The 27,744-nt window shown below is 42.3% G+C and overlaps 2 protein-coding genes across 34 annotated transcripts in view; one reads left to right on the top strand and one right to left on the bottom strand.

Annotated features, from left to right (window-relative positions):
• The first annotated feature begins 409 nt into the window (after positions 1-409).
• On the top strand, positions 410-3,567 carry LOC118292058 (prostate stem cell antigen). Its single transcript, XM_035620749.2, has 3 exons — positions 410-563; positions 2,122-2,238; positions 2,623-3,567. Exons 1-3 carry the CDS (start codon positions 515-517, stop codon positions 2,838-2,840), a joined length of 384 nt encoding a protein of 127 aa, XP_035476642.1. The 5' UTR covers positions 410-514; the 3' UTR covers positions 2,841-3,567.
• Positions 3,568-3,604: 37 nt separating this feature from the next.
• LOC118291873 (focal adhesion kinase 1-like) overlaps positions 3,605-27,744 on the bottom strand; it is a 55,126-nt gene continuing 30,986 nt past the window's right edge. For 9 of the 33 annotated variants that reach the window (XM_047332648.1, XM_047332615.1, XM_047332606.1 and 6 more), the window contains 19 exons: positions 27,640-27,724; positions 27,431-27,531; positions 27,112-27,227; positions 26,712-26,812; positions 26,455-26,544; positions 26,108-26,312; positions 19,525-19,636; positions 17,828-18,691; positions 14,301-14,378; positions 13,954-14,139; positions 13,151-13,267; positions 10,534-10,596; positions 8,878-8,917; positions 8,165-8,268; positions 7,899-7,907; positions 6,645-6,800; positions 6,380-6,460; positions 6,145-6,230; positions 3,605-5,726 (listed from right to left, as the gene is read on the bottom strand). In XM_047332648.1, the coding sequence (XP_047188604.1) occupies positions 5,600-5,726; positions 6,145-6,230; positions 6,380-6,460; positions 6,645-6,800; positions 7,899-7,907; positions 8,165-8,268; positions 8,878-8,917; positions 10,534-10,596; positions 13,151-13,267; positions 13,954-14,139; positions 14,301-14,378; positions 17,828-18,691; positions 19,525-19,636; positions 26,108-26,312; positions 26,455-26,544; positions 26,712-26,812; positions 27,112-27,227; positions 27,431-27,531; positions 27,640-27,724 (2,721 nt within the window). In that variant the 3' untranslated portion in view covers positions 3,605-5,599. The remainder of the gene's footprint in view (positions 5,727-6,144; positions 6,231-6,379; positions 6,461-6,644; positions 6,801-7,898; positions 7,908-8,164; positions 8,269-8,877; positions 8,918-10,533; positions 10,597-13,150; positions 13,268-13,953; positions 14,140-14,300; positions 14,379-17,827; positions 18,692-19,524; positions 19,637-26,107; positions 26,313-26,454; positions 26,545-26,711; positions 26,813-27,111; positions 27,228-27,430; positions 27,532-27,639; positions 27,725-27,744) is intronic. The other 24 variants (XM_047332652.1, XM_047332654.1, XM_047332658.1 and 21 more) reach the window with 13 other exon arrangements.

Raw genomic sequence — 27,744 nt, 5'->3', positions numbered from 1 at the left:
GGGGGCAATTTTAACGTCTATGCTTTAATGGATCATGTTTCCTTCCCCTACCTGCACACATCCACAGAGGCTGTTTTGAGATAAAGACGGGAGTCTCCTCTTGACGTAAGTCCTGCAGCACAGGTTGAGCTGACAGTCATGACATAATGCCTATTTGTCTGCACAGACACAGACTGTTTCGGTTGACAGCTGGTTTCATTCAGCGAGTCGCATAACTGCCTTAACTGACGGCAGATAAATATAGGACAAGTATCTGTGAAACCACAGCAAGATACAGGAATGCCCTAGATCTAGACACACACACACACACACACACACACACACACTGGGACAACATGTATGGGATTCTTTAGTTTTGTGCCAACGGTGTGGGCGAACCTGCTGTAATCACACACACACACACACACACACACACACACACACACACACACACACACACACAGAGCAGGGCACACCGGGTTTGACAGGAGACAGCAGAGGTTCAGGTGGTGAACAGAGACTGTGAACACCTGTTATGAAGATGCTCTTCAGCCTTGTGCTCCTCTCCCTCCTCTTCACTCCAGGTATGTGAGTTCACCTCAGACTTTGGACTTGCTCAGATTAAAGGTCAGGGGGTCGGGGGTAAGGCTTTGCAACGGGGTCAGGGTTAGGCAGAGACTTGTGTGTAAATCTTATAGGAAGGGCATCATTCTAAAAACTGTCTTGGTGAAAACTGAGAGATTGAAGTCAAAGAATCACAAAAAAAACAAACTATGAGGGTCTTTCTTATCATGATGGCTGTGATTCTAAAAGAATCTAAAAGTATCACCCGATACTTTGGTGAATGTATCGGGGACAGATTTCTTACTTCTAGCATCTTTTTAAACTTCGAAACAAAGTTCAGATCAGTCCTTAGGGAGCCGGGAACTATTAAATGTACACTTGCCCGGCATATTTTCAAACTGAGGGAGATCCAGTCGACGGGAGGGTTACCGTTGGAAGGAGGGGTGAAAGTGATGGAGCGTCACGTTACATGAGGCCAACAGCTACGGAAATTAAGACTTGCATATCAAAACATTTCGTGGAAGATGAAAGATTAGTGCGACATTTCTGTGCAGACAAAAACATTTTTGATTCATGACTTTTCCCAAAAATGTCAAAGATTTCGTTTCATTTCATAAATTTCCCAGGCCTGGAAAATTTGATTTTAGAATTCCATTACTCTTCCTGTTTTTTTAATGACCGAGGGAAACTGGAGTTTGATGCGATGTATTGGCCTGGTGACACGGGACACAGGCAGAACAATAAACTGTGACTGTGGGGAGCAGCAATGTCCTTTCCAGTATAATTAAAGAAGCCTGACAAGTTTTTGACAATGCTGTCTTTGGGAGTAACTGCATTTCTATTTCAAGGCACGTTCATGGTGTGTCACAAAGGTTTCTCTCCTTCTATAATTTTCTTCCAGTCTAGAGACTGATTGATATACACAACAAGTTTGGGTTTGGTTTTCCTTCGTGCAGGAGTAGACAACCAGGACCATTAATCTGTCTCCTGATTCGTTCATTGGAAGAAACGGAACAATCCTTTACGCTTCAGCTGTGCGTCATTCATAGAGACATCTGGATTCCTCACACTAAGATGGACGAAGATTACCACCGACCGTTGTAGTTCCTTACATTAGATTCAAGTCTGTTGCGATTGATACCATCTCTCTCAAGTAGACGTGAATAACATTTGGCTTAGTTAGGAATTGTAGTTACTTCGGTACAGATTATTCGACCGAACGTAACAATCTACTGTACCTTGAAATTGTTTTTCACAATCTCACCACCTAAACTGGCCATAAGAAAAATTGTTAATTCATCCAAGACGATTGTGAAAACAAAACATTATGACCTCAAAATGAGTGATTGATATTAATGATTGCAACATTGCAGCAGGTGTTTTGCCCCTGGCCATTAATAACCAACCAGATATCAGTCAATTGCCTTAATATGTTTCTTGGCTTGGGCTTTTTAACGCGACCCTTTTGTTTTCAACGCAGGGCTTTTACCAATGGTTTTTAATGCGTGTTGTGAACTTGAGTAAAACTTGAAATCATAGACTGACTTACTAATCTTGCTTTTCTACTCCCACCTGCAGGTTTGTCACTGGACTGCTATGTGTGCAGTGCTTCCGCCACTAACGAAGAATGTAACCAGAACTCTCAGGAATGCCAGGCACCGCTGGACACGTGCATGACGTCCGTCGACACTTTAGGTAACAGAATGAGATCCTTGTACGAGAACAAAGGACCTTGCAGCCTCTCGGTATCCAGTATCTCTTTGAGTCTGAATGTTTCTCTAAAGTGCCCGAGTTGTTTTATTGAGTCATTATTAAACTGAACTTTGATCAATGCAATTATAGCTAAATATTTGGTCATTTATGTCTGATGAGCTCAAATTTGAATTCAACCAATACTGAGAAGCCTCCCAGAACTCACTCCAACATCCTGGTCTGTGTGTGTGTGTGTGTGTGTGTGTGTGTGTGTGTGTGTGTGTGTGTGTGTGTGTGTGTGTGTGTGTGTGTGTATGTGTGTGTGTGTGTGTGTGTGTGTGTGTGTGTGTGTGTGTGTGTGTGTGTGTGTGTGTGTGTGTGTGTCAGGTACCTCCAAAGCCATAGTGAAGCAGTGTGCCAGTCAGGCGACGTGCACAGGAGCTGCCGCGTCCTCCTCGGTCGACGCCAACGGAAACGGAAACACCGTCAACTGCTGCAACAGCTTCAACTTGTGTAACTTCAGCGGAGCCGAGTCCGTTCACGTGCATGCGACGCTCCTGCTGATGACGGCAGCCCTGGCTGTTACAGGGCTGCTGCAACAGTGAGGTCAACGGGAGGCATCAACCATGTCAGACAGCTGCTCTGCTGCTCTGTACAGGACAGTGTTGGTCTAAATGTCTCTGGATATAGTGTATCTATACAGGCTGTCATATGATGTAATATTGTATCATGTTGAAACTATTTCGCTTTCGGATTCTACGGAATACTGCTGTACTGTATATATATGTATATGTGACACATTGATTTTAAACTGTCCATCCTGTAGCTGCACTACGAGAAGCCAAAATCTACATTAAAAATAACCCATACTACTTATTGGGTTAGAGAGACTACTTTTATTAGACTTGAAAACAGAACACAACTATAAAATCGATGCTGTATTATTCTTGGTCCGTCCAAAATACACCTTAACCCCCTTTAAAAGATATATATTGTAATATGTATGGCTTGCTTACCTATATCTGCCTTTATATTCGTCAATATACTGTATTGTGTGAGAAAGGCTCTGTTCATCTCCCTCATGAATCCGCCCCCGATGACACAATCCAGGGGGCAATTGGTGTCATTAAGGCCTAAATTGGGGGTTAAAGACTTTTTTTTCCCCAGAAAAAAACTAAGAAAACAGGAAAACATGTTCACTGAAACAAGGAAAGTGTCTTTCAGGCAAATTAAAAATAAAATGGGCTACAGCACAGAGCCTCCCTTCCCACACCACTTAAAAAAACCCTGTGACTGTACAGTACTTGCTGGAAATAAAGACTCTGAAAGTTTTTTTCCTGTAATAATTCACATTAGAATGTGGACAGACTGAGTTTCATTTCGTCATTATTTTATTTCGTTGTTTTTTTCCTCTTATTTGACAAGGCAGCTGATTTAGACCAGCAGACAAAATAAAAACCAGTGTTTACTAGTACGAGTTCTGTACAATTCACCAGTGACACGCGCCAGTATAGCTTACAATATACCAACATGAGCAAATATACGCAACAACATAAAATAGATTGTGGGGGTTTTGTTTGTTTTTACATTTTTCAACCCTATTACACCCCAGATATTTGATAGTGTCATTGCTGGCTAGACATGGAAATCAAATCCGGGTGTAAAGTAGGATAATAATAAAAAAAAATGCTGTTTGTTGTGCAAATATGCTCTTCTCCATACCAGTATACCATGCTATACTAGTACAGTCACCAGTATGTTTCATATAGCAGAATGTCATATTCCGTGTGGGGTCGGTATTAACAGAGACGTGTGATCTGCTGTATTTTCAGTTCAGTGTTTTGTGTCTGCGAGACAAGTTCCAGTTATGTGGCTTCATGTGTGTTTAAATCCCTGGGGACATTTTTAAAGTGTTACACCCGATGGATACTAGTGATTGCAAAGCACTAAGGTTCCAGTTGTGAGGTTTGTTTGCGTCCCCCCCAAGAAAATTCACTTTGTGACACCGGCGGGTAAGTGGCTGTTGAAGGTGTGACACCGGCCTCGGATGAGAGACATCTGAACGATACTGGGACTGAGGGTAAGGAGAAAAACAGACACACTGTCCTCAGGACATTGATTTTGTTATTGACCGGTGTGAAACACCACGTCTCAGACTGGTCAACCACTCAGATGAACAGAAAGTATCAGACTGAATCCTGAAAATCCACTTATTGTTTTCTTCTTTCCATTTTTTTTCTTGCTCATGCAGAGTCAATGCTGGGATTAAATACCTGCTTGTGTTCCAAGTTACAAACAGTTTACAGTATCGAGGAAGAAGAGTGTGACTGCTGAAAACAACAACAAAACAAAAAATGGAGCCAGCAGAGAAAAAGATGTAGACTACACTGAGTGCGAGAAGTGAGATTGATTCTTCACATTTAGAGTCTTTAAAACCTGCTCTGATGGGAGCTGAGGAAGACTGCAGGGGGGGAGAGGAGCAGTGAGGATGAAAAGTGTATGAAATGCAGAGTAAAGAGGAGGATAGTATCTCTTCTCTCTTCAGGGAGGAGACTGGTGCAGCGCTGTCCTCAAGTTTTAATCCGCTCTTCCTGCCTCTCCCTCTGTCTCCTCCTCAGCAATTTTCCGAGTCTATAAATAAACGCTGGCGAGACAGAGGGAAGACGGGATCGGATGGTGGAGAGAGAGAAGGGAGGAGCGACCCAAACCGAGACCATCTTCACTGCGAGTTCTCTTGGTGGCGCATCCACCGAAAAGCACCGTGCACGGACCAAAGCTGAACAGGAAAAACCCTCTGGTTGGATCTTCCCGCTGACGAGTGTCCGTGGTGATGTGGAGGTATTTCAACTGAGGAGGAAGCTCACATCACATCCAGGGGTCAAAACACATGACGTCAACATGGCTGCTGGCTGAAGTCCATTCCCACCTTGAAGTTTCATGCGGATATGCTGCTCTAAAGTTGTATTCCACAAAGACAAAATCTATCTGATATCAACAAATCCAGATCCAGTTGCCCACGATGGTGTTTCTGTCAGGAATCAGGCTCAGTTTAAAGATCACCAGTATATCCCTCTCTTCCTCTCACCATTATACTCCTTTCCAAAGAGAGTGAAGCTGCCAAGTCCCTGATTCAGGACGAGTTTTTGCTCGGTTCTTGAACTAAGAAAGTCACAGTGGTGGAGAGTTTAATCCCAGATGAACGGACTACCTCGGTTTACAACATGTAACATGGAACAGAGCCACCGTCTTCTCCGTCAACTCTCACATGACCGACGTGACTAATCCAGGAGTCTTTGAACAGAAACCGTGACGACGTCTGTCTCTCAAACAGCAGACCAGCTCCTGTTGGTTTCGGCTCAGCTGGCTAGTGTGGACGGGAGTGGGCCATCATCTTGAGCCGGGATTGGTCGATGACGTCCAGCAGGTTCTTCGCATCGACTGCGAGAGCGTGAGCAGCCGTCAACATCTGTTTCTTATAGTCCTGCTGGAGACTGCGATGGAGCAAAGACATGAAAAAATACATCAACAATACAACAAACTTTACTAGTATGTAGATGGGAAGTGATTAAAAAAAGACAATGTACAGAAATCTGACGCCTCCCAGTGGCAAAACAAAAAAAATCACCGCAGCAGAGATTTTTAAAGATCTGTTTTAAAGACCAAATCAAAAAACAACAACTGAACAGCAATGTTTTTTTTAGACATTAATACAAATGTTATAACTTAAGATTTAACTCACTTAATTGGTTTCCTTCAATTGAAGAAAAAAAAAAATAGATAAAAAAATAAATACAATATAAACAAGGAAGCTGTTGGTTGCATCGATGTTGCATGATGTTTTTGTCACATAAAGCACTTGAAATATTATGTTACATATAGTGAAATTGATGTTGAAGTGTGTGGACCCACCTGGTCATCACATACTGCTGGGCTAACTTCATCTTCCCAATCAGTTCTGCCAGGTCAGAGTTCAACAGTTTTTGCGCCATTTCAATCTGTCAGAAGAAAAACCAGAGCATTAAACCGACAGGATTAAACTCAAGCCACCGCAAATAATACACACAAATGAGATCTTTACCAAACATCTTCTGTTGACATGTGCAAGTACATGTATGTGTTAGTAAGAGTGCATTTCTTTCTGTACCTCTCTGTGTGTACTGGCTGGAAGTTGTGGTAATGTCTCATCCACTGTGGCCAATAACGTCCTCAATGCCAGACCCACATCCTGTAACGCACAATAGCAGACGTTATTTTTTTCAGAATTAAACTCACCTCTAAAAAAAATCATCTAGTAGCAGGAGTATCAAGATTAATCTGTGTCATTAAATCAAAACGTGGTGCCAACGTGGTCAAGACAAGATGGAGCAGACGTGGAACAGTGACAACAAGAACTGAACTGCATCTGTTACCTTGACCATGGGAACATACTCCTCAGGGGGAGCTGGCTGAATCTTGCTCGACATCTCGATCACGGCTTTGACCAGTCCCGTCACGTTCTCGTACACCTTGTCATTCGAGCGGTCCAGGTTGGCGGTGGGGGGCGGGCTTATCTCCTGCGGCTGCAGCTGAACAATGAGAGAAATGAATGGAGCAGGAGAAATAACCCCCCAAAAAACATCAGTTAGTGAAGAACTACAGGGCTGTGTGGGGACTGATGACGTGAGCGACAAAACACAGAAAACAGGTTGGGCCAATGTAGTTGAAAACGATGACAAACACTCCTAATATTTATTGCCAAATCGTGCATGATTATAGAGCACTTGAACATGAATCGTGCACTGTCTGACACTCACACTACGCTGCTTTTCAAATATATGAAATAAGTGGAGAAGACGAGACAGCTGCAGAGCAGCACAGGAGTAAATGAAAAGATTAATGAGTTAATTATTGAATGGATGAATGACTGAGAGAATGAATTAATGTCTCAGAAGTTTATTATATCTATGATGCGCCTTGACACAGATGTCATTCAAAGTGATTCCCTGTTCTGGCCACTAGATGGTGGTGTCACACCAGCACACAACCAGAAACTGTATCTTTAATCATGATAATTTAATCCAGAACTCATTAGGCAGGGATTTCTAAGGCCTCGATTAACTGTGACCTAATCAGGTTGTGAATTGTGCCTGAATCCATGTGTATCTATGTGTAGAACAAAATCTAATCCTCTGTTGCTGAGCACAATTTAACTCCATCGTCTTATTTGTTCTTAATCACCCTCGACCCAATTCTCCCTCCAGTGGTAAATCACTTGTGCGTTATCAGCCACGGGTTCGACAAAACAGTACAGCTCTGATCCCTGCACACACACATCACGGCTTGCTATTATTGCTTCACATATTGATGTAAAATAAATATCACTTCAAATATTCATGTTTTTTTTTATTAGTTTTTATTTATTTATTAATAGAGAGAAATAAACCCACTAGCTTAACTTCTAACAACACTTTAAGCTTGTGGGATTGTCAGTGTGACTGGAGGTTAAACGGCGTTAGTGTAAGAAAACTATCTCGACCATTTTGATTTGGATGTTAGTTTTAAATCAAAAGAAATGTAATCTGTTGGACTGATGGAAGAAGAACAAAGGACCAAATGAGTTGATGTACGATCGACTAGGAGAGACAAGACGCACAGTAAACACACACGGACAGTGTGCTGCTTACCCGCCAGGGCTACGGTCAACATTAAGGCAGAGTGCAGGAGGAGGAAGAGGAGGGAGAGGAGGTAACAGCCACAGGAAAAGAAGATAAAAGGAAAATATTAATGCTCTAAGCATTAAAAACATGCACTGTGTTTATTTGTGTATATTTTCTATGTAATGCCTTTCCCATGTCTTAGTGTGTTTCTATCAATTTTTCTTTTCAAATGCATGAGTTTTGTCTCGTGTGTGTGTGTGTGTGTGTGTGTGTGTGTGTGTTTGAGCGTTTACCTTGACTCCGTCGTTGTAACTGTCTCCAGTATTTAGACAGGCCATGCTGCCCACTTGGCTCTGGGCCCCAGGTCGAGGGGGTTTCTTTGGGGGAGCGGCATGCTCTGCAGGAGACAACACATGTACATATATATAAAAACATGAAAATAATATTTCTACACAGCTTTAAAGTCTCATACATGTTCTGGACAGATTATTCATTGAGCCCTCTGCAGCTTTGGGGTTGTTCTGTCTGTCCAACAATTCAACACTCTTTCTTAATTCAGAGTGACAACAATCAAAATCAGGAAACTCCTCACATTTGAAAGACTAAAAGGGAATATTTGGGATTTTCTGATTAATTTATCAAAAATTCAATGATCAAAACACAAAGAAAAATTGGTTTTGAGAACAAGGGGGAAAAAAATTGCAATTCTTCATAAGATATGAGGTATATTCTCAGCTTGACATGTTGCTTCCGTATAAACAGAGGCTGATTTGCTCACTTGCAGGCCAACAGGCTGCAGAGCTCACAATCAGGTCTGTCGTATTGTGGCAACGGACTGTGAATGCTGCAGGCGGACACTGACACACACAGACACTAGATCTGTATATAGAGAGTGAAGAGGAGCTAAACACAGTGTGATGCTATGTGAACTTTAGAAGACAGAAAAAGAAGAGAGAGTAAAACAACAGCGGTTGTTTGACTGTAATTATAGAGGCCTGTCTTTTACCTGCTTTGCCAACGGGCTGGTAAATGTGCTGGTTTCCCGTCTGCACAAACAAACATGGCAACAACAAAACATTGGGTTAGCAATTGCACAAATGATCAAAAGCTTGACAGGAAAGTAGAACTTTCACGAGCAAAACCCAGACTTCTGAAAAATTTAGGGGAATCCAATCAAATTTTTCAAATGTTACATGACACGAGTCTCAATTTTACTCTAAAGCAGCCGAGGAGCTTTTTTCTATTTTCACTGGTGTGTGATCTAGCACTGTCTTACTAAGTTATCAAAAATATTCTAGTCTGGCTACACAGGGACGACAGAAACAATATTTTTCCTTTTGTTAGTGCCGCCCTTTTGAAAGCAGAGCCAAAAAAAAAAATCCTAGAGCCTGTCTTTATGATTTGATGGTTGTCAGCATAAAACGATGCCACAAACTCTCCAGTGGTACAAGGCACATTTCATATGTACTCTGTTGCATTGTTGCTGCATCTTGGTTGTTTTCTCTGTGTGAGAAAACAGCTCACAGTGCTTCCAAAGCCTTTAGAGTGTCATGCTCTGACAAACGTCGACACCCAAAAATACTATACTACAGCATTTTACCCACACAAAGACACACATTCACATACAAACAAGGGAGGTTTTCCCACCACAAACCACAGCCATTCATGGGAGGAGGAGGAGGAGGACAAGCAGGCAGATGGAATACAGAGACAGAAATATCGGTCTTGTCCATGGTAAATTCAGACACAAGCTACACAAGACGCTCTGCTGGCATCGAAGTAATAGACTCAAGCCTTCACCTCCTCAGATTCTAGCTTTGGGATAAAAGGTTTGATCAACAAGTGATCACACAACTTCTCACACAAACGGACACACACTTGTGCTAATGTCAAGGCGGCTGCAACTAATGATTGATTTCATTATCGATTAACCTGCTTCCTGATGCATCATTTTGTGTCGCAAGACTCTTACAACTCCCTAAAACCCAAAGGCGAGGCTTCGGAATTTTTATCAACCGACGGTAGAAAACCAGATCTTCAAATCCTTTATTTCCTCCTCTAATGGCGTATTTCACACTTGACAGTGTGTAATTACTGAGAGCAGAGTAAACTAAAAAAGACTAGCTGAGGTACTTTGGACACCAGCTGGGCGGAGACATGAGTAAACATGGCTACTTTGTTTTCTTGCTGTACTGTTAAAAAAACAGGGTTGTTGTGGGAATCCACTGACCCCTCGCTGATGACCCCACCCCCCCATACACAGGTCACTTCCTGTGCCTGGATCAATCCCCTCAGCTCAAACAAAAACAAACACATACTTCAGCCAATAGCAGTGAGTCGGACCAGAATGTGGACTTCCGTCTACATTTGTCTTTATCGGACATCCCCCTCGCTTGAAAACCAACAGATCAGAAAAACAACTTTGTTCTATTTTTACGATGTGTATGTGGGAGCGGGAGGATATGTGATGAAAGTCAAGACTTTGACAGTGAAAATTTGAGGGTTTGTGGTTGAAACACACTTTATTCAGGGCAGAAAAAAACCCTGCAGGACATTAACTTGTTGTCAAAAAGATATCTTAGAAGTACAACTGTCCTGCTGCGAGCACGAATAATACCCCAACTAATAACGATGGCGACAGAAACAAGACAAAATAACTCACCGGAGGTTGGAGTCCACCGTCGTCTCTGTCCAGACTCCCTCTGGAAGTTCTGGAGTCTGGTTTCTAAAAACAAACAAATAAAAAACAAGACAAAAAAATCATCATCTCCACATATCAAGACTATTTAAGCTCAGGGATTCAGCGCTGCAGTCAATTGATGAGTCAGTGAAAGTGAGTTCTTTATTTACAGTTATTCAAAATGATTGTTAATGTTTTTCCAAAAGAATGAGCGCAAGCAGTGATGGATTTTAATTGCTGGGATATTCCTTGAGAAATATTCTATTTTATGGCAAGCTGTGAGCTCAGTAACCTCACACTGGTGCATCACAATAATTTCTAATTTACCGATTAATCTTAGAATAACATATAATAATTATAATACATGACAAAAAGTAACCCCGACATCGGTAATTGAGTGACAGTTTACACTGTGATCTGAACGAGGTGGTGTGCAGACTGCACGTCGCCACAGTTTAATCTTAACAATGATTAGGTGAATGAGGAAATGAGCGAGTGGATCGCAGCAGTGACGCTCACACAAAAGTCGCATGAAAGCATCCAAAAACACTTTCCCTACACGGGACGTCCCAACAGGACATAAATGTTTGACTTTTACTCTTAAGACTTTCCAAAACACACACACACACACACACACACACACACACACACACACACACACACACACACACACACACACACACACACACACACACACACACACACACACACACACACACACACACACACACACACACACACACACACACACACACACTCGCATCAACACATACAACTACATCCAAATAACCATATCATTCCACCAGCCACTTTCCCTCACACACATCCATCCTCGCCTACCAGTTTTCCAAGCCAGGACTTGAAGACCAGCATTGCCATTGAGTTCATCAAAAGTCCCCTGAAGAATTGTTTGTGTCTGAGCTGGATGAGGTGTTGCGTCTGTAGCTTTGCCTGTTTTCCTGTCTGATTTCTATCCTGCACCCCGTGTGTGGTTTCATCAGGACAAGTTCAGATACAACTCCGGCTTCCTCCCCCCGCCACACTTATATCTGACTCTGACGCACACAGAGAGAGAGAGAGGGAAGGAGAGAGAAAGAGGGGAGGAGGGATGATGCACGCTGCCAAAAAGCTGACAGTGTGCGAGCTCTTCTGCCCTTCTTTCCCAAAATCTTCCCTTCTCCCTCCCGATTACACTTGCCCCTCCCTGAAGTGACAGTGTTATAAACACAGCCAGCCTACACACACACTCACACACACACACACACACACACGCACGCACGCACACACGCACGCACGCACGCGCACACACACACACGCACACGCACGCGCTCGCATGCATGCACACACCTCCCAAGCTTTTCAGTAATCTTGCCTGTTGTCAGTTAGTGGTTGTGGGTCAAAGACAGACTGTTGACTTTCTCTAAGCCTATCATTAGCCTGGAATTCATACAGGCCACACCTGCCTACAAACTCTCTCTCACATACACACACATACACACACACACACACACAAATGCACACACACACACACTCGCACAATAAAATTCTTCAGCAAAAACCCCAGACATCCTTCAATCAGTGTTCACAGAAATATGCATCCTACATGAAACGTTTCCTCCCTCTTCTCCCCCAGGTCTTCATGTCGAGGCTCCCGCCATCAAAACATTTAACTATTTTTTTTCACACTGCATCTGTGAGGACGCAACAAGTGAGTTTGAGTCTTGCTAGTGGTTTCACTGCAACCATAAGCAGGAGAAATGGAAATCATTTTCTTAATCAATCGTCAATCAGTGATTTTAGACTATGGAACAAAAAAGCATTTTCTTCAGAACAGCACGGTCTGTGGAGGCGCATCCCATTTGTGGAGTCAAAAAAGTAAAGAGAAACCATGCCAGCCCATGAGACTACAGAGTAGGAGACTACACTTTGATGACAATCAATCAGATAATGTGTCCCTTAACTGATCCCAGAAAATTCTCCTTTCACTTTACTTTCACCACAGAAAATACGAGCAGTTATAGTTATTTGATGTTAGGTGCAGTTTAATAAGCGTCCAGAGTAACACAGGCTTTCAGATGTAGTGAAGCTTCTATATCAAATTAATGAAAGGAACTATTTCTATTTTGAAATGCGTTATACATTTTGCGAACATCTGTCTTTGATTAGGATGTGATGAGGTTCAGAGAGCCCTTTAACTAAATTACAAAAACACAACAACATGCATCTTGAACTGAAAAAAAATCTTCAACAACACAACTGACAAGTCAAAGATGGCAACTAAGACAGCTTTGCACTACAAGTAACAATAACACACTGTCATGCACAATGACATCACACACAGAGAGAGTATCTTAAATGAGACAAATGTCAAATTTCTCAAATGTTTCTCTATATTCATCTGGTCTGCAGTAAAATGTAACTGGTCATACAGATACAGTTTACTGTGTATGAACAGTCTGGACTGTCTTGTAATATTCAAGATAATTTGAGGAGGAACTTGGTCTCACACTTAGTTTAATGTACTCTAAGACAAAAAGTTGTGTGTGTGTGTGTGTGTGTGTGTGTGTGTCTGTGTGTGTTAACTGTGTGTGTTTTGCACCGTGTGTGTTACCAGCAGCCTTTCCTCCTGTTCCAGCCACCTCTGATCCTCTGCCATCTGCTGCTGTTGTATCATCAGCTGTTCCTCCATTAACAGGCACTGCTGGCCTACACACTGCTGCACGCACACGTACACACACGTACACACACACGTACACGTACACACACACACACACACGTACACACACACACACACACAAACAAACAAACATGCAAGAAGAAACAAGGTGTAGCAACAGACATGCACACCAACACAGGGACACAAACAGAAGAAGAGACGTGCACAAGAGGACAGACACATACACAAGACTGATGAGAGGCTGAACTGAACACAAACACACTAAAAGCAATGGGCGTCAATGGACCAATGATCTGTACTATTTTAGTATTTGGATAATAAGGTAACGTTTTCGGACTCCACTCATGATGCTTCCTCACAGAACAACAAATGCAATTCTTTCAGGATGGCAATTTTTTTTCTAACACACGCAACAAACAAAATCTATTTACAAAAAGGAAAAATAATAGTATTTGACCACTCAGAATCAAGATTTGGAGAATTTTAAATTCTAGAAAATTCAAAACACACATTCATATATGTAAAAAAAAACCTGTAACTTTCTATTCTTTTGAACAGCTGTTAACATGACAGAAGTATGAACAGAAGAGAGCTGGATGAGTTGGTCATATATTAGCTTTTAGTATGAGCATTTAGCTTTACGTATGTTTTATTGACCAGCCCGTCATCATGATATACCAGTGTGTATTCGTGCGTACTGTATGTGTGAGTAAAAAGTCTCCTACCTCCATTGCAGAGCCCCACAGAGCCATGTCCTGTCCGTGCGGCTGGGGAAGGTGTTGTGCGTGCGAGTGGTGGACGTGGTGGCGAGGGTGTGTGTGCGCGTGGTGCGTGTCCAGCATTGCTGCCTGCGGGGGGTACAGGGCGCTGGGCACAGAGGGAAGTGTGTGAGGGCCGGGGTACCCTGCCATCTGACACAGGGGAGGGAGGACAGAGACAAATGTTAAGTCAGTTCTCTTTGACTTCTTTTTGTTTTGATTACGTTTTGTAAGAAATTACCTATCAATTTAAATATTGTAATCATACACCAAATACAACAGTAGCAGAGGGGTGGTGGAGTTTGTCTACATACCTGGTAGTGTCCAGGATGCTGGGGACTGGGGTAAAAACCTTCACTTGAGCGAGGACTGGGATAGCCTGGTCTACTCGGCTACAGAGACAGATAGCGAGAGAGAGAGAGAGAGAGAGAGAGAGAGAGAATGAGAAACAGAAAGACAAAAACCAAGTTAAAAGGCTTGTTAATCGTTTTTTCCAGACTAAACGATTGAAGAAAGGGACACAGGGTCATTCAGACAATCGACACACAAACCTCCAGGAGCTGTTTGTGTGGTTGTGTTAGCTGTCAATCAAAAAATAATAATAAAAGGGGGGTCGACCCACTGGGCTGCAAGTCCTGCAAGCTGTTAGTTGAACTGGCATGAACTACTGTCCCTATGTTATTAACATCAACAACCAGGGATTACTGGACTATAGTAGTCTAGGACTATAATATTCCTGGACTATTGGGGATTCTGATTAGATGCAGGGGTGTAAATAGTGTTATGATAACATGTTCACCAAAGACCACTGTTTTAAGCACTTTTTTGGGGGGATATTTGCTGCACACCAGGCTGATAATATTTCTTAATCCTCCTGCGGTGAGACATTTCTAATGTCTATCAAAGTTATGTAAGCTTCTGCTGAATGCTGATGCCCACAGGACCAGGGTCTGGTAAAGTAGAGTGTTTCTCAATGTTGATTATTTTTCTAATTCTTTGGTTGGCGCTTGTAGCTAAAAACAGAAGTCTTTGGTGAAGCCGCAGCCTTGTTTCTTCTGTTGGTTTCAGGTGATTTGTCGAGATGAAAGCTTGTTAGAAGCCGATGAACAGTTTCCCGTCTTAAAATGCTCCCGCACAGAGCCGGTGTCTAGCACAGTATCACAGCAACCTCTACCTTCCACAGTCTCTCATAGTAGCTTTCTCTGGACCACACCTCCGACAGCGAGACAGAAACAAAGACACACGGGAGGGGAGACAGACAGCAAGGAAAGACAGGAGGGGATGACAAGGAAAGAAAAAAAAAAGGGAAGGACAAAGAGAAGCAGACAAGACAAAGAAACTGAAGACGAGACAGACGGGAGCTGCAAACTTTGAGAGACCAACAGCATGTTTGTGGACATGCTCACACATGGGAGGACACAGTGTTCCTTCTCAAGAGGAAAATTACATCTTAAAAGTTTGAATCGGCCCCCAGATTCACAGCGCTGTTTAGGGAGGTTGCCCTGGGAAAACCCGTTTTAAAGATAGAAAGATAAACACAGGGACAGCAGACAGACAGACTGGAGTTGGATCAGACGGGACTGACACACCAGGATAAGACAGAAACTGTTTGTTTTTTAATCTGGTGGATACTTTTGGATGAATATTTGAACGTAATAATTAATGACCAAATAAACCTAGTTTCAGTGCCAGCTCATCAATTACAGGCACAACAGGTGATCGCAGCGGCAGCTGACAACTGCCGATGTACCAATGCACTCTTTGCAAAAAATAAACTGACACACTTGTGCTACCATGAGTATTACAGTCATTTCTTCTGTTAGGGATCAACTTTGTGGAGAGTATGCAACAAAAGTATCAAAAGTGTGTGTATGCTTTAACCTGGGTCCATGAGCTGCTTTGCATCTGAGCAAATGTATATGTTTACTCTGTGTGTTGTTTTCAAGTCAAAGCAATGTGGGCCGAACAGACTAGTTTTTTAAATGTGCCATTACCATGAGCATTTAAACTGATTGTGAAAAATTAAACTGCAGAAATTTCACGGCAGCCGAAACAGTAACTGTAATTCTTTTTGAAAGGAACCTGACGTTATGAGGCACATAGCCCTGGTTAGTAGCATGCAGTCCCATCCGTGGCATAAATCCATGAAGAATTTTAGGAATGCTGAGTAGCACGGTCTAATTAAAATGTTCTTTTTGCTTCATGTATCTCTCTGGGGCACGATTCATCGACTCCCGCACAGAGACGCATCCATCACCATAATAAGGATCACAGTGCAGTGCGAACATACATCATCAGCTCTGTAACTGCAATGTCTCGCATCGACTTCTGACAGGAATGGATGTTGGCTGCTGCAGGGATCTGATTTGAATAAGACCTGTAGTTTTCTAGATAAAAATGTGTTTTTGTCACATTTTGCAGTCACTCATTTCTCTGTGGTGACCTTACAAATCTCTGATTGTTAACAGTATTTCTTACAGGAAAAATTAACTCTCAAGTTAAGGTGCTGCAACAGTCTGCACAGAGGGCAGACTGAACCTTCACCCTAAAACCAAATCAACCTTGTGTATCTTGCTACTGTCCAGCACCCAACAGCTGGGTCAAGGTGACAAGAGAGCCAGGTCTGTATTTATAGTCTCAAACATAAGCTTTGTGCCGTCCATTATAAAAATAATGTGACAGGAATTTAAAACAGAATGCTAATCTGTAGCATTATAGTTACAGCATTTCAAAGTCTTTCCTCTTGGACAGATATGAGACCAGGAGGCGTAGTGGAAAAGCTGCTGCATTACAGCATTAAATCTGGACTCTGAGTTCCACCTAGAGCAAAGAAATTGTGTTAACATCCCTTTTGAGCTCAGGCCTTGTCATTTAAATTCCAGTTAAATTCATAATTCTTTTTGGCTTGTCCATGAAATACTACATTTAGGATCCATGTGTGTGAGGTGAGTCAGACTTTTAGCCCAGTGGAATTAGGGGTTTCACAAAGGCATCCTGGACAGACTAGAAATAGGCTGCAATAATCCGAGGACACATCAACACAATGCCTGACATAGACAAACACAAGACAAATATGTTTAACCACATTCAATGACGGCTGAGGACATTTTACCAGCACGTCCTTCACGTTGTAAAGCATGCGACCAGGCTGAGCACAAACATGCCGACTGTACAGTCACTTTCAACATCACTACACTCAGTAATAATTGATGACTCAAGCCTGGATTGAGTTTAGTCAGAGAAGGTGATGATTAAAAAGTCAAAAAAGGTTGCAACATTTTCTTTTTTTTGGGGGGGGGGGGGGGGGGGGGGTGTCCATTCTGTGCCTTTAGCCAAAAATCAGACTTTGTCAATATGTTCTTCTCTTCAACTGGCTGATTAAACCACACAGGTAAAAAAAAATTCTGCAGTAACCAGCCAAATGATAACTTTAAGAAAATAAACTTTTTTAAATAACCATCAAGTTACTTTGACCACTGAGGACCAATTAAAATATTTCAAAGAGGAAATATTTTCATTTTAAAAGACAGATCTCAGCTTATGGTGTCAGTTTCTATGAATCAAATACTTTCAATAACACAATCACAATCATATAAAAAAAAAATGTATCTAGCTTCAGAAGCCTCAATTTATGAAAGTTCAATATGGTTATTGTTTGTGCGAGAAGTCTGACTGACCTTATCTGCACATCTCTGAGCCTGGAATTTACTTTTTAAATCCCTCTGGACATTTATCAAAGGCTCCACGACCAAGAATGTTGCAACTTCCTTTGATACCGACACACAGGTTTGTTTTAGTTATTAAAAACAGCTATCGTGCAGTGCAGCAGTACACCACCTGCCTTCAAGGGTATGAACATGGGTCTCTCAGAGCATAGGATGGAAAATGGCGAGTGGGTTCTTACAGGGGCGCTTGGTATTCTACTGGGTGTACGAGGGTAAGTGGAGGACAGAGTATAGGGAGTGAGGGGAGCAGCAGAGACCAGTGGGGGCCTCCCACATGACTGCACCCCAGGGTGTTGGGTCTGGGGGTCAGAGTCAGGTTGGAGGGGGGTAGTCGGATTAGTTTGGCAGCCAGGGTGAAAGATGGACAACAGCGGGGTTTTAAGATCAGAATTCGACTTGGGCTGGATGTTTTGGAGGGTGAGGGGACAAACATTTGGCATCCTGCTGGGCAGAGAGTTAAGGTTAGGACTGGATAGGGAAAGGAGTGGAGAGAAGTTCCTGGGATGGGAGTGGGAGTTGTTTGACGCTGGCTGAGAAGAACAGAGCAGGTGGCTGTTAGTAGAGGGATTTATCTTGTAGTTGCAGCTGCCATTGGACATGCTGTCTGAATTTGTGTGAGGTGGGGAACAGAGGTTTGTTTGGCACTGTAGGGACAAGCTTGGACAAGATTTGGGTTCGGGATTCAACCTAGTGTGGTGTGGAGAGAAAGAGCGATTGTAGTAAGTGGTGTTTTGAAGAGGAGGTGATAGAGGCTGACGACTGGGAGAAGAGGAAAAGTGATGGGGATATGGCGGAGATGAGAGGTAGAGAGGAGGAGCGGGTGGGTGAGAGGAGGTGCAGGGAGATGATGGATGAGGGTTCCCAGGGCAAAGGGAAAGCTGGGAGGCAAAGCGCTGGTTTTGATGGCAATCGTGGTGAGGAGAAGGAACGGAAAGAGAATCCAGACTGAAGGTCGGCTGCAGGGAGGGACGAAGGCTGGGCTGCAAACAGAAAGACAAAGGTAGAGGAGGGACACATGGAAATAAAGAAAGTATCAAAGAAGACAGAGACATGTCGTGGACAGGTGAGAGAGACAGGGATGAGCTGGAGTACAGACAGAAATATGCCAACTATAACCAAAGCCATACGGAGCCTACAAAAAGCATACAATGTATTTGAACTGCAAGAAGAATTGTGTTACTTCACTGAACAACATTTTAAGTTACTTTTGTTCTCAAATGAAATTGGACATTCATTTAAACTGGAAACAAAGTTTAGTTTGGGGCACCCAAATCTCTTAATCTCCAAAACTACAGTTTAAGACATATGGCTTTGGTTGTAACCAAAAGAATCAGGTGACAGATGTGAACAGCAGGGGGCATGGGGGCCGTGAGTGTGGGTGAAGCAGCCAGCAGCTGGGGCATCAAGCTGTGAGATGTGGGATGGTGCTAGTGGGGGCGTGGGCGGGTTTATGGTCTTACAAAAATAACAATTTATGAATTTATTGTCATATTGGTAAGGGGTAATTATCAGGGGGAGTCCACATTGTTTTAGCCATTTGAAGGAAGCTAGTTATAACCATACATTTTTCACATACTTTAAAATTAACCACAAAGGGTCACATGATCAGTGGTCTCGACCAAAACATTCACTTCTCCTCATGAAACCATATCAGAGGGGCTGTGCTCAACTACTTCAGAGTGCATGGTGCTTGGGATAACCAAATTGTCAATAACAATAATCAAAAAGTAAGAACTCAGACTCGTTATTCCTGCACTCAAACAAAACACACAAACAGACACAGAGACACGGAATCATGTGATGCATGTCTTACCTTTGGTGGTGCTTCATCAGACCCTCCCGAGTCCCAAGAAACAGTAACTTGTCTCCTCATCTCCATCCTGCTCCTCTCCTTCTGCTGGAGCTTCTCCTCCTCTAATATAGTGCTGGGATAAATGAAAAAAACACCAAAATAGTATCGTATATTTGTCTTTTCTAGTCAATTCTGTTACTGCAGCACTGGAGAGGGTCTCCTCCGATGATATAGGTCTGGCTCTGTCACAATCTCCTGTACAAATGCTTCGGTTCAGGTCTCCTCTTGAAAGGTACCTGATGAAACATTTAAACACAACAACCACCTGACCTGGAAAATATGAGGTACCCACACGTTAGGGTCTTTCCCCACAGAACAGTTTTTACAAGCAAACTTGCCTCGCTTTGCCTAAGTTTTTTTTTTACCTGCAGCTGCAAAGATGAAACCCACTGACATCGCTCTGTGTGTTATAGTGTCATTACCACACAAAATCACACACAAAGCATTTCTCACACAGTTAACACAGAGCGTCAAACCACGACCTGTTACAGTCAAAAGAACCACAAATTCGATTTTGTTATGAAATGTCTAATTTCTCAATCCCTTAGTCCTCCCTGAAAACTCACAATGCCCCGCCGTGTTCAGATTCTGTCAGTAAATAGAACCATTCAACAGCCGTGTCAGCAGGTTTGGCTTCATATGCTTCGAGAACAACATTTTGAATCTATCCATCTACTTTGCAGTGGTGCTGGTACGGTCAGCTGCTATATTTATACATTTTAAATTAAACAGAATTTGGTCAAGAGTAAATGTTTCAACTTGTATCCTTCATTGTACAGTATACTGACAGTTACTGTTGATTATCTCTCTGCTATGTCAGGAAGAACTGACAGCAACTGACGCAGTAAATCTTTGGTTAATATTGCTCAAGACATTCACAAATTATACTAAATCATTTGTAAACTAAACAATGCCCCACGCCTCAAACCAGGCATTCACTAACAACTCACGTAGCCGACGAAACCAGACTGAATTTAACCTGCTAGAGTAATATATGAAATTACTCACGCTGACTTGTTCCCTGAGGAAACTACTGCCTAACCAAACTCTGATCCACAGACGAAAGAGCTGCTGCTGAAGAACTGACGGTTGCACAACACACATAGAGCTGAATGGTTCAACAACTAGAGAGAAGACGTATGCACACACGCACGCATGCAGCCACACACACACACACACACACACAAAGATCTCCGTTCCTCAACAAGGGTAAAAGCTATTTCTAGTAACATCATTATCCTCTTGTTCTGTTGTCGCCTGCTGTGTGTGTGTGTGTGTGTGTGTGTGTGTGTGTGTGTGTGTGTGTGTGTGTGTGTGTGTGTGTGTGTGTGTGTGTGCGCGCGCGTCCTTGCAGCTGTCCAAGTCAGTCTCCTGTCAGGTTTTGTTTGTCCTTCTCAATCACAACACACATTCACACGTGGGCAAACAGTACTGAAAGAACATTATTAAACTAAAATAACCTGGAATTGCTGATCCAACAAACTGAACATCAACTGCTACGAAAAGATGATCAATAATTTGACTATAAATAAATAAATACATTTTGTGTTAATGTTTATATCATAACTGTCCATCTTAGATTGCTCCATATACAAATCCTTGGCAGCTATTGGTAGCATCTATTTTGTGTTAATACCAACATACCGGACACTGAAAGTAGACCCAATCCATTATATTTTACTTTACTCAGCCCGTTGTGATGATTTAAAAAATGTATTCTTACTTTTAGGTTAGAGGCACACTTTTTCCCTTTTCTCAAGAGAAGAAATCTTGTAAAAATGTTTCTCATTTCTTCTACAGGTTCTTGTCAGCAGGAAACGTTTTTGTTCTAAATTGTATAATCCCGTGAATTAAACGGATAGACACTCTAAACTGTTTGTAACAGCTTGTAAAGTCGTTTTTATAATAGTTCAACTGTGTGCTTACTTTGTGTCCCAGGCCTTGTTACCTACTCTTCCTTAAAGGTGGAAAATAATTACAAACTGATCCACATGTAATCTGTTCAATCACTGAATCTGCAAACCCTGCCTCAAGGTTTAGCAGTAAATGACGGCATCATGTGTTTACATGTGTGATGTTGATAACATCAGCACCTGGCAACATGACCACTGACTGTCTCCTCCCCCACCTACACCTACACCACGCCAACGCCTGGAATAACAAGGCCTGTTTACTTCATTGACTCAGTCTGGGCTGACTGCACAATCTTGTACTTTTCAGCTGCACCCTGCTTCACGCTCTCGTTCTCCTTCACCTGTTCACTGCCCAGTATAACCGCTGCTGATGACCACTGAGCACTGATGTGACTTAGCTACTAGCTCCTCTCACCCTTTCTCTCTCTTGCCTTTTGAGGGGAAAAAAAGGACATAACATTTGCATAAGTCATTAGCTGATGTAAATATAATTTACATTTTTTCATCGTCTACCGCTTTATCCATTTAAGGGTCGCGGGGGGTCGCTGGAGCCAATCCCAGCTAACATTGGGCGAGAGGCGGGGTTCACCCCGGACAGGTCGCCAGCCTATCGCAGGGCCACATACAGATACAGACAATCATTCACTCTCACATTCACACCTAAGGTCAATTTAGAGTCTCCAATGAACCTAACCCCATTCTGCATGTCTTTGGAGTGTGGGAGGAAGCCGGAGAACCCGGAGAGAACCCACACATACACGGGGAGAACATGCAAACTCCACACAGAAAGGCCCTGGTTGAACCGGGATTCGAACCCAGAACCTTCTTGCTGTGAGGCGAAAGTGCTAACCACTACACCACCGTGCAGCAAAATGTAAAGTAAATATAATTTACTTTACATTTTATTTTAAATGTCAGAAACAAAATATAGCAGTCTCTAAAATGTGTCAAAAGAGGCGATGGAAATGCTTATTTCACATTTGATGTTAAACACAACAAACCAAAAGGAAGCAGGCTTTAAATCAGGCTAAAACTAATCATCAGCATCAGCATCAACCCTGCAGAAGTGCTCTTGAGCAAAACATGTTCATGGTGAAAGATAAATGATAAACTTAACCTTCTCCCCATTTGCATCATCTGACTCAGACTGCCGAACCAATTACAGAGACTAGCGTTTTAATGTACGTGTGGGTATTTGAATATTATTTTAAGACAGACTTGATGAAATAAGAACCCATTCTTTGAGGAGCACACGCATGCCTCTTAAATCAGTAGAGGACAGACAAACAACCGACTATGAATGCAGCACACTTGCACACATTAACACAACTGACGTTGCCTCCAAGGGGAAATAAACCATTCGTAATGAGACAGAAGGGACCGTACTGTACCTTTAGAAAAGGCCTATCCGACAGCACCAGTTCCAGTCGAGCCCTTTTGGAAGAATATTCCTAGTAGACGCTAAGATGGCGATGATGGGCCAGCAGCACTCAGCACTGGTACACTACATGAATGACTGGGTCCAAGCAACACTAAAACCTACTTCTCCTGACAGGATGATACAAATATGGCTCTGTGGCAAATTAACAAAACCCCACTAGACGCCACTAACTACATTACATCTCCACTCAGAGACGACACTATCAGGAAAATAAGATTTGGAGAAAATAAGATCAGAGCCTTGGTCTGCAGAGCTTTGACCATGGGAACACAGAGCTACTCTACTTCTGCTCCTCTTTTTCCTTCTTACATTCCCTCTGTCTGTTCTCTCTCTCTCTCTCTCTCTCTCTGTCTCTCTCTCTCTCTCTCAAAGCTGTAGCTCCTGGCAGCTGCCCACTGTGTAAACACACACACACACACGAACACGCTGGTAAACCCGTCTGGGAAAACTGTAGTAGTAGCTGAGAGCTGCATATTTGGCAGGAGAGACCTATAATTGATATTATGATATTAAAACCGGCCAGACCAAAAGTACACCAAACTGTACAACCTTATATGGTATGAGTTTCTCCTATTAATAACCAGTGACCACAGTGAATATGGTCAATATTGACTTGGTTTCCAAGACACTGGATGAGGCACATGAAGGGTTCTCCACTATTCCTTCATGCCAAGGTTTCATAGTCAATTAGAATCGAATCAATGCTCTTACTTTTTGTCGGCTTAGCACCCAAAGGCGGTTCACGTGTGCTTATCCACACACAGGTTTTCAGCCCGTCAAAACATGCAACCACAAACGTACTGTACATGTGTCAAAGGACCTCCATGGTGTGGAGGCCAGCAGCTCATTTGGAGCCAAAGGGAGAAAGTGAGATCAGGAGGACATGATGGAAAGGTGAAAGAGTTCAGGAGGAGGAGAGGATTCAGAAGAGAGCACCGACGCCGTGGTTAGAAAAGAGCGTGTAATAGAAAAGGGGCAGAATTAGGTGGCAAGAGAGAGGAAAGCTGACTTTGAGAAAAAATTGGAAGAGGAATCATGGTGGAATTTAAGGTGTGAGTCATGCTGGTTTTAAGCAAACTCATAAAACCACGGGAGTTAAATATACACTCTTATTTTCCCATTTCTGTGTGCGTAAGAGAGAAAGAGAACAAAATTGAGAGAGAATGTGCATGTTGAAGGAAACAATGATGGCATCGTGCTGTGCTCCAGAAACTCACATGCTACTTGTGCATGCGAGTTTTTTCGAGTAGAAAACGGTTTCAAGCTTCAACTCTAATGATGCGGGCTAAAACTAACCTGCAGATGTCCTGAAAGTTAGAAAAGACAGTGCTAGTCTTTGGAGGTAAATGCACTTGGTCTTCACATGCAGTATGTAAAACTTACGTCACAATTAAGTGTAGTGAGCCGTTAACTTTGCTAGTTGCACTCTTACATTAGCCATCTGTAACTTATACTCTAGTTCTTTCATTATCACCACCACGCCTGCTTTTAAGATTTATTTTGCCATCATAGGCGATGAGGAAGCATCACATCCCAAAAACTACAGGTCTGTTCATGTCTGAGTGATTACGATTTGTTGTGTCATGCTGGCTGGGGAAAGGCTCTCGCCTTTACTGTGCCCTTTCTTAAATTCCCCGTGAACCAAAAAGAAATGCATGAATGTCAATGCAATAGTGTCAACTCTTGTTCAAATATCTTTTCCAGACATTTGAAGTTTTACTTAACCTACATTAGTTTTGCTGGTTGTTTTAAGTATGATAACAATTAGATCTCTGTCCTAACAGGAATCTTGATTCTGTTACACAAAGCAGAGTGAAAGGTTTTATCAAGCATCATCATGCATGAATCTATCTTAAACAGCAACAGTTACCTCTTTTTGTGTGTTGGGGAAATTTATAATCCGAGTGCTAATTATGTCATTCTGGCTGTGAGCATCCTATGATTAGCAATACTTATATATCACGTACTATAACCTTGCAGTGGCAGACATAAATTATGAAACAGGTCAGGTTTATAGAGTCATGACTTTCTTTAGTAACCTGATGACGACTGTCCTTGGGATTGAAATGAAAAGATTTTGTTCATCTTTTATTCAAATTGCTTGTCTTTGTAAGTAAAACTCTTCATGTCCTTGATCAGACTTTTCCTAAGTTAGCAATTGTCTTGCCCAGTAAGTGGTGTGACGTGACATGACTAATGAATGGTTGAGCCCTTTCCTGTATAAAGGGAAATATCCCAGTGATGCATTATTCTGAGGCTTTACTCAACAGTGTTGTCTAGCTCTGCCTTATCTGATGACAAGATTCCCGGGAAGATTCCCTGGCATGTTGTAATCAGATTACGGAAAAGCTGTCTTCAAGCGAAAACAGTCACAAGGCAGTGATGTATCATTTAACACGGAGGCAAGGCGTGACGAAGATGTCTCATTTAATCGATCTCTGTCATTTCCACATTAGACCAAACTGGAGGTAAAGTCTGTTAAGTATTTGGAAAGTTTTGTCTGGGCTTCCAAACTCACTGTATTGGACTGAACAATAAACAATACTAAGGAGAAGTGCAGACTTTCAGTTCTATGTTGAGGGTCTTAACATCCACTTCAAATGAACCTAGATGGACTAACAAACTGTCGTAATGTTTGTTTCACATGCTGTAATTCCCAAGAGGAAAAAATGCTAGTGCTAGTGAAGTCAACATTATCAAAAACCCTTATAGCTAGAAGTGCAATGTGCTGGGGTGTATACCGTGTGTGTGTGTGTGTGTGTGTATATATATAGGAGGTATGGGTGGAATTTAATACTTCACGTTAAGCACGGTTGTCATGGTCAAACAATTCACATCATGTTTGGGATATATATTGTTAAACACAGAATTGTTTTCAAAGACAAAGGTCTTGGCATGTTTCTTAACTTTAAAAAGTTATAACATCTGCTGAAGCTTTCTCTCTGCTCAACCGATGTCACACTGATTCTGATGGACAGTGACACCTGCTGTTAGGAAGGTGTAAGAAAGTAGTTCATCTGGAAAACATTATTTACTGTGGAATATTCACTTAACTTAAATATAATTTAATAAACTGATGTAATGAATGTAAATATGGTAACATCATTCTTTGTGCTACTTCTACTCAATACATTACAGCCAAAGCCAAGAAAGAGACACACATACAAACACACACACACAGAATTCATACCTCAGTTGTGTTTTGAGTTCATTGAAGCGCGGCCTCTTGCTGGGATCATAAGACCAGCACTTTGTCATCAGGCTGTACAGAGTAGGAGGGCACTGAGGGGGCATCGCCAGTCGCTCGCCATTCTCTATCCTGCCAATGACGTCGTTGTTCTTCACACCCTGGAAGGGCTTTATGCCGTACATTAGAATCTCCCACATACAGACGCCTATGGAAAGACAGAAAACAACATACAATGATAATGAGACAGTCACCTATTGGCTCTTACAGGCTGCAAAAATAAGTGAGTGATCAGGAGAAAACTGACACAGAAATGAAGAAAATAAAAATAACAAGGGCTTTAAACTTACCAAACATCCACACATCACTGGCTGTGGTAAACCGTCTGAAGTTGATGGATTCCGGAGCCATCCATTTAATGGGCAGTTTACCTTTAGATGCTTAAAGACAGGGTGCAGGAGAACTGTGTTACACTGATCAGCTCAGGTCACATGATTACTACAAATAACATTGGCTCTTTCCTCCATATGTTGTAAAGGAAAAAGTTAGATGGAGACTGGAGAGTGTGCTTCAAGTGGTCACATGTGCATGGAGACATTAATGTTACCTTTGTAATAAGAGCTATCTTCCATGTATCGCGACAGACCAAAGTCCCCCAGTTTCACACAGTCGACTGTGGACACCAACACGTTCCGCGCTGCAATGTCCCTAAAGACGACAAAACCACAGAAGAAGTCACGGAGACATTGGTATTTACAGTTTTTCTATTAATCTACATGACTGGGTAACAACCAGAAATGATGAGATGATAGGATGTTTAAGATTCCTAATTGCGCCTTCCTCATCAGTTAGCATGTTTATGAGATTTATGGGCATCAATAAATACTGGTAGTCTCCTTTTTTTATAGGTGGCAACACCCACCTCTGGTTATTTATTATTGGAACATTCATTTAATAAATTCTAAATATTCTGGTGTCCAGTTTTTTCAGGATGCCCTCCTTCATACCTGTGTACAAAGCGTTTGCTCTCCAGATAGGCCAGCGCTGTGCTGAGCTGGTAGGAGTACAGGATGAGACTGGCCAGGTCCAAACTGTACTTCCTCACCTGGAGAAATGAGCGTAACTACGGAGAACAGAGAGACAGAGAGAGAAAGACATTTAAAACACAGTAAGAGACAGGGAGAGCCTGCTGTTGATATTTTGTGTAATTTAATCATTTATATCCAGATTTCAGATCTTTCCAGTAAATCGGGTAACCAGTTTAACCAATAAATTAATTTTTAAAATAAAAAATAGCTCTATCTCAAATAAATATAATTCTCCTACCTCTCCGAATGTGCAGAGCTCCATGATGATCCAGACTGGATTATCTGTGATAACTCCCATCAGCTTCACAATGTGAGGATGGTCAAACTGTCTCATGGTCACTGCAGGGAAAGAACATGGGGAGGGAAGGTCAGTTCACAAACAGTCTGTAAATGTTTCTTAACTAGAGGGGCCATTCTTCTGCAAACTCCTAGGACTCAGGAACTTACATGCTTCTTGGAGAAACTTTTCCCTGACGCTGTCTGACGTTGAGTTCTTACACGTTTTCACGGCCACAGAAAGAGCTGGGTTCTCCTGCAAGAAACGTATACGCC

Source organism: Scophthalmus maximus, chromosome 1 (assembly GCF_022379125.1).
Source record: "Scophthalmus maximus strain ysfricsl-2021 chromosome 1, ASM2237912v1, whole genome shotgun sequence".
Lineage (NCBI taxonomy): Eukaryota > Metazoa > Chordata > Actinopteri > Pleuronectiformes > Scophthalmidae > Scophthalmus > Scophthalmus maximus.
The sequence above is the reverse complement of the archived record's forward strand: the minus strand, read 5'-3'. Positions and strand labels throughout refer to the sequence as shown.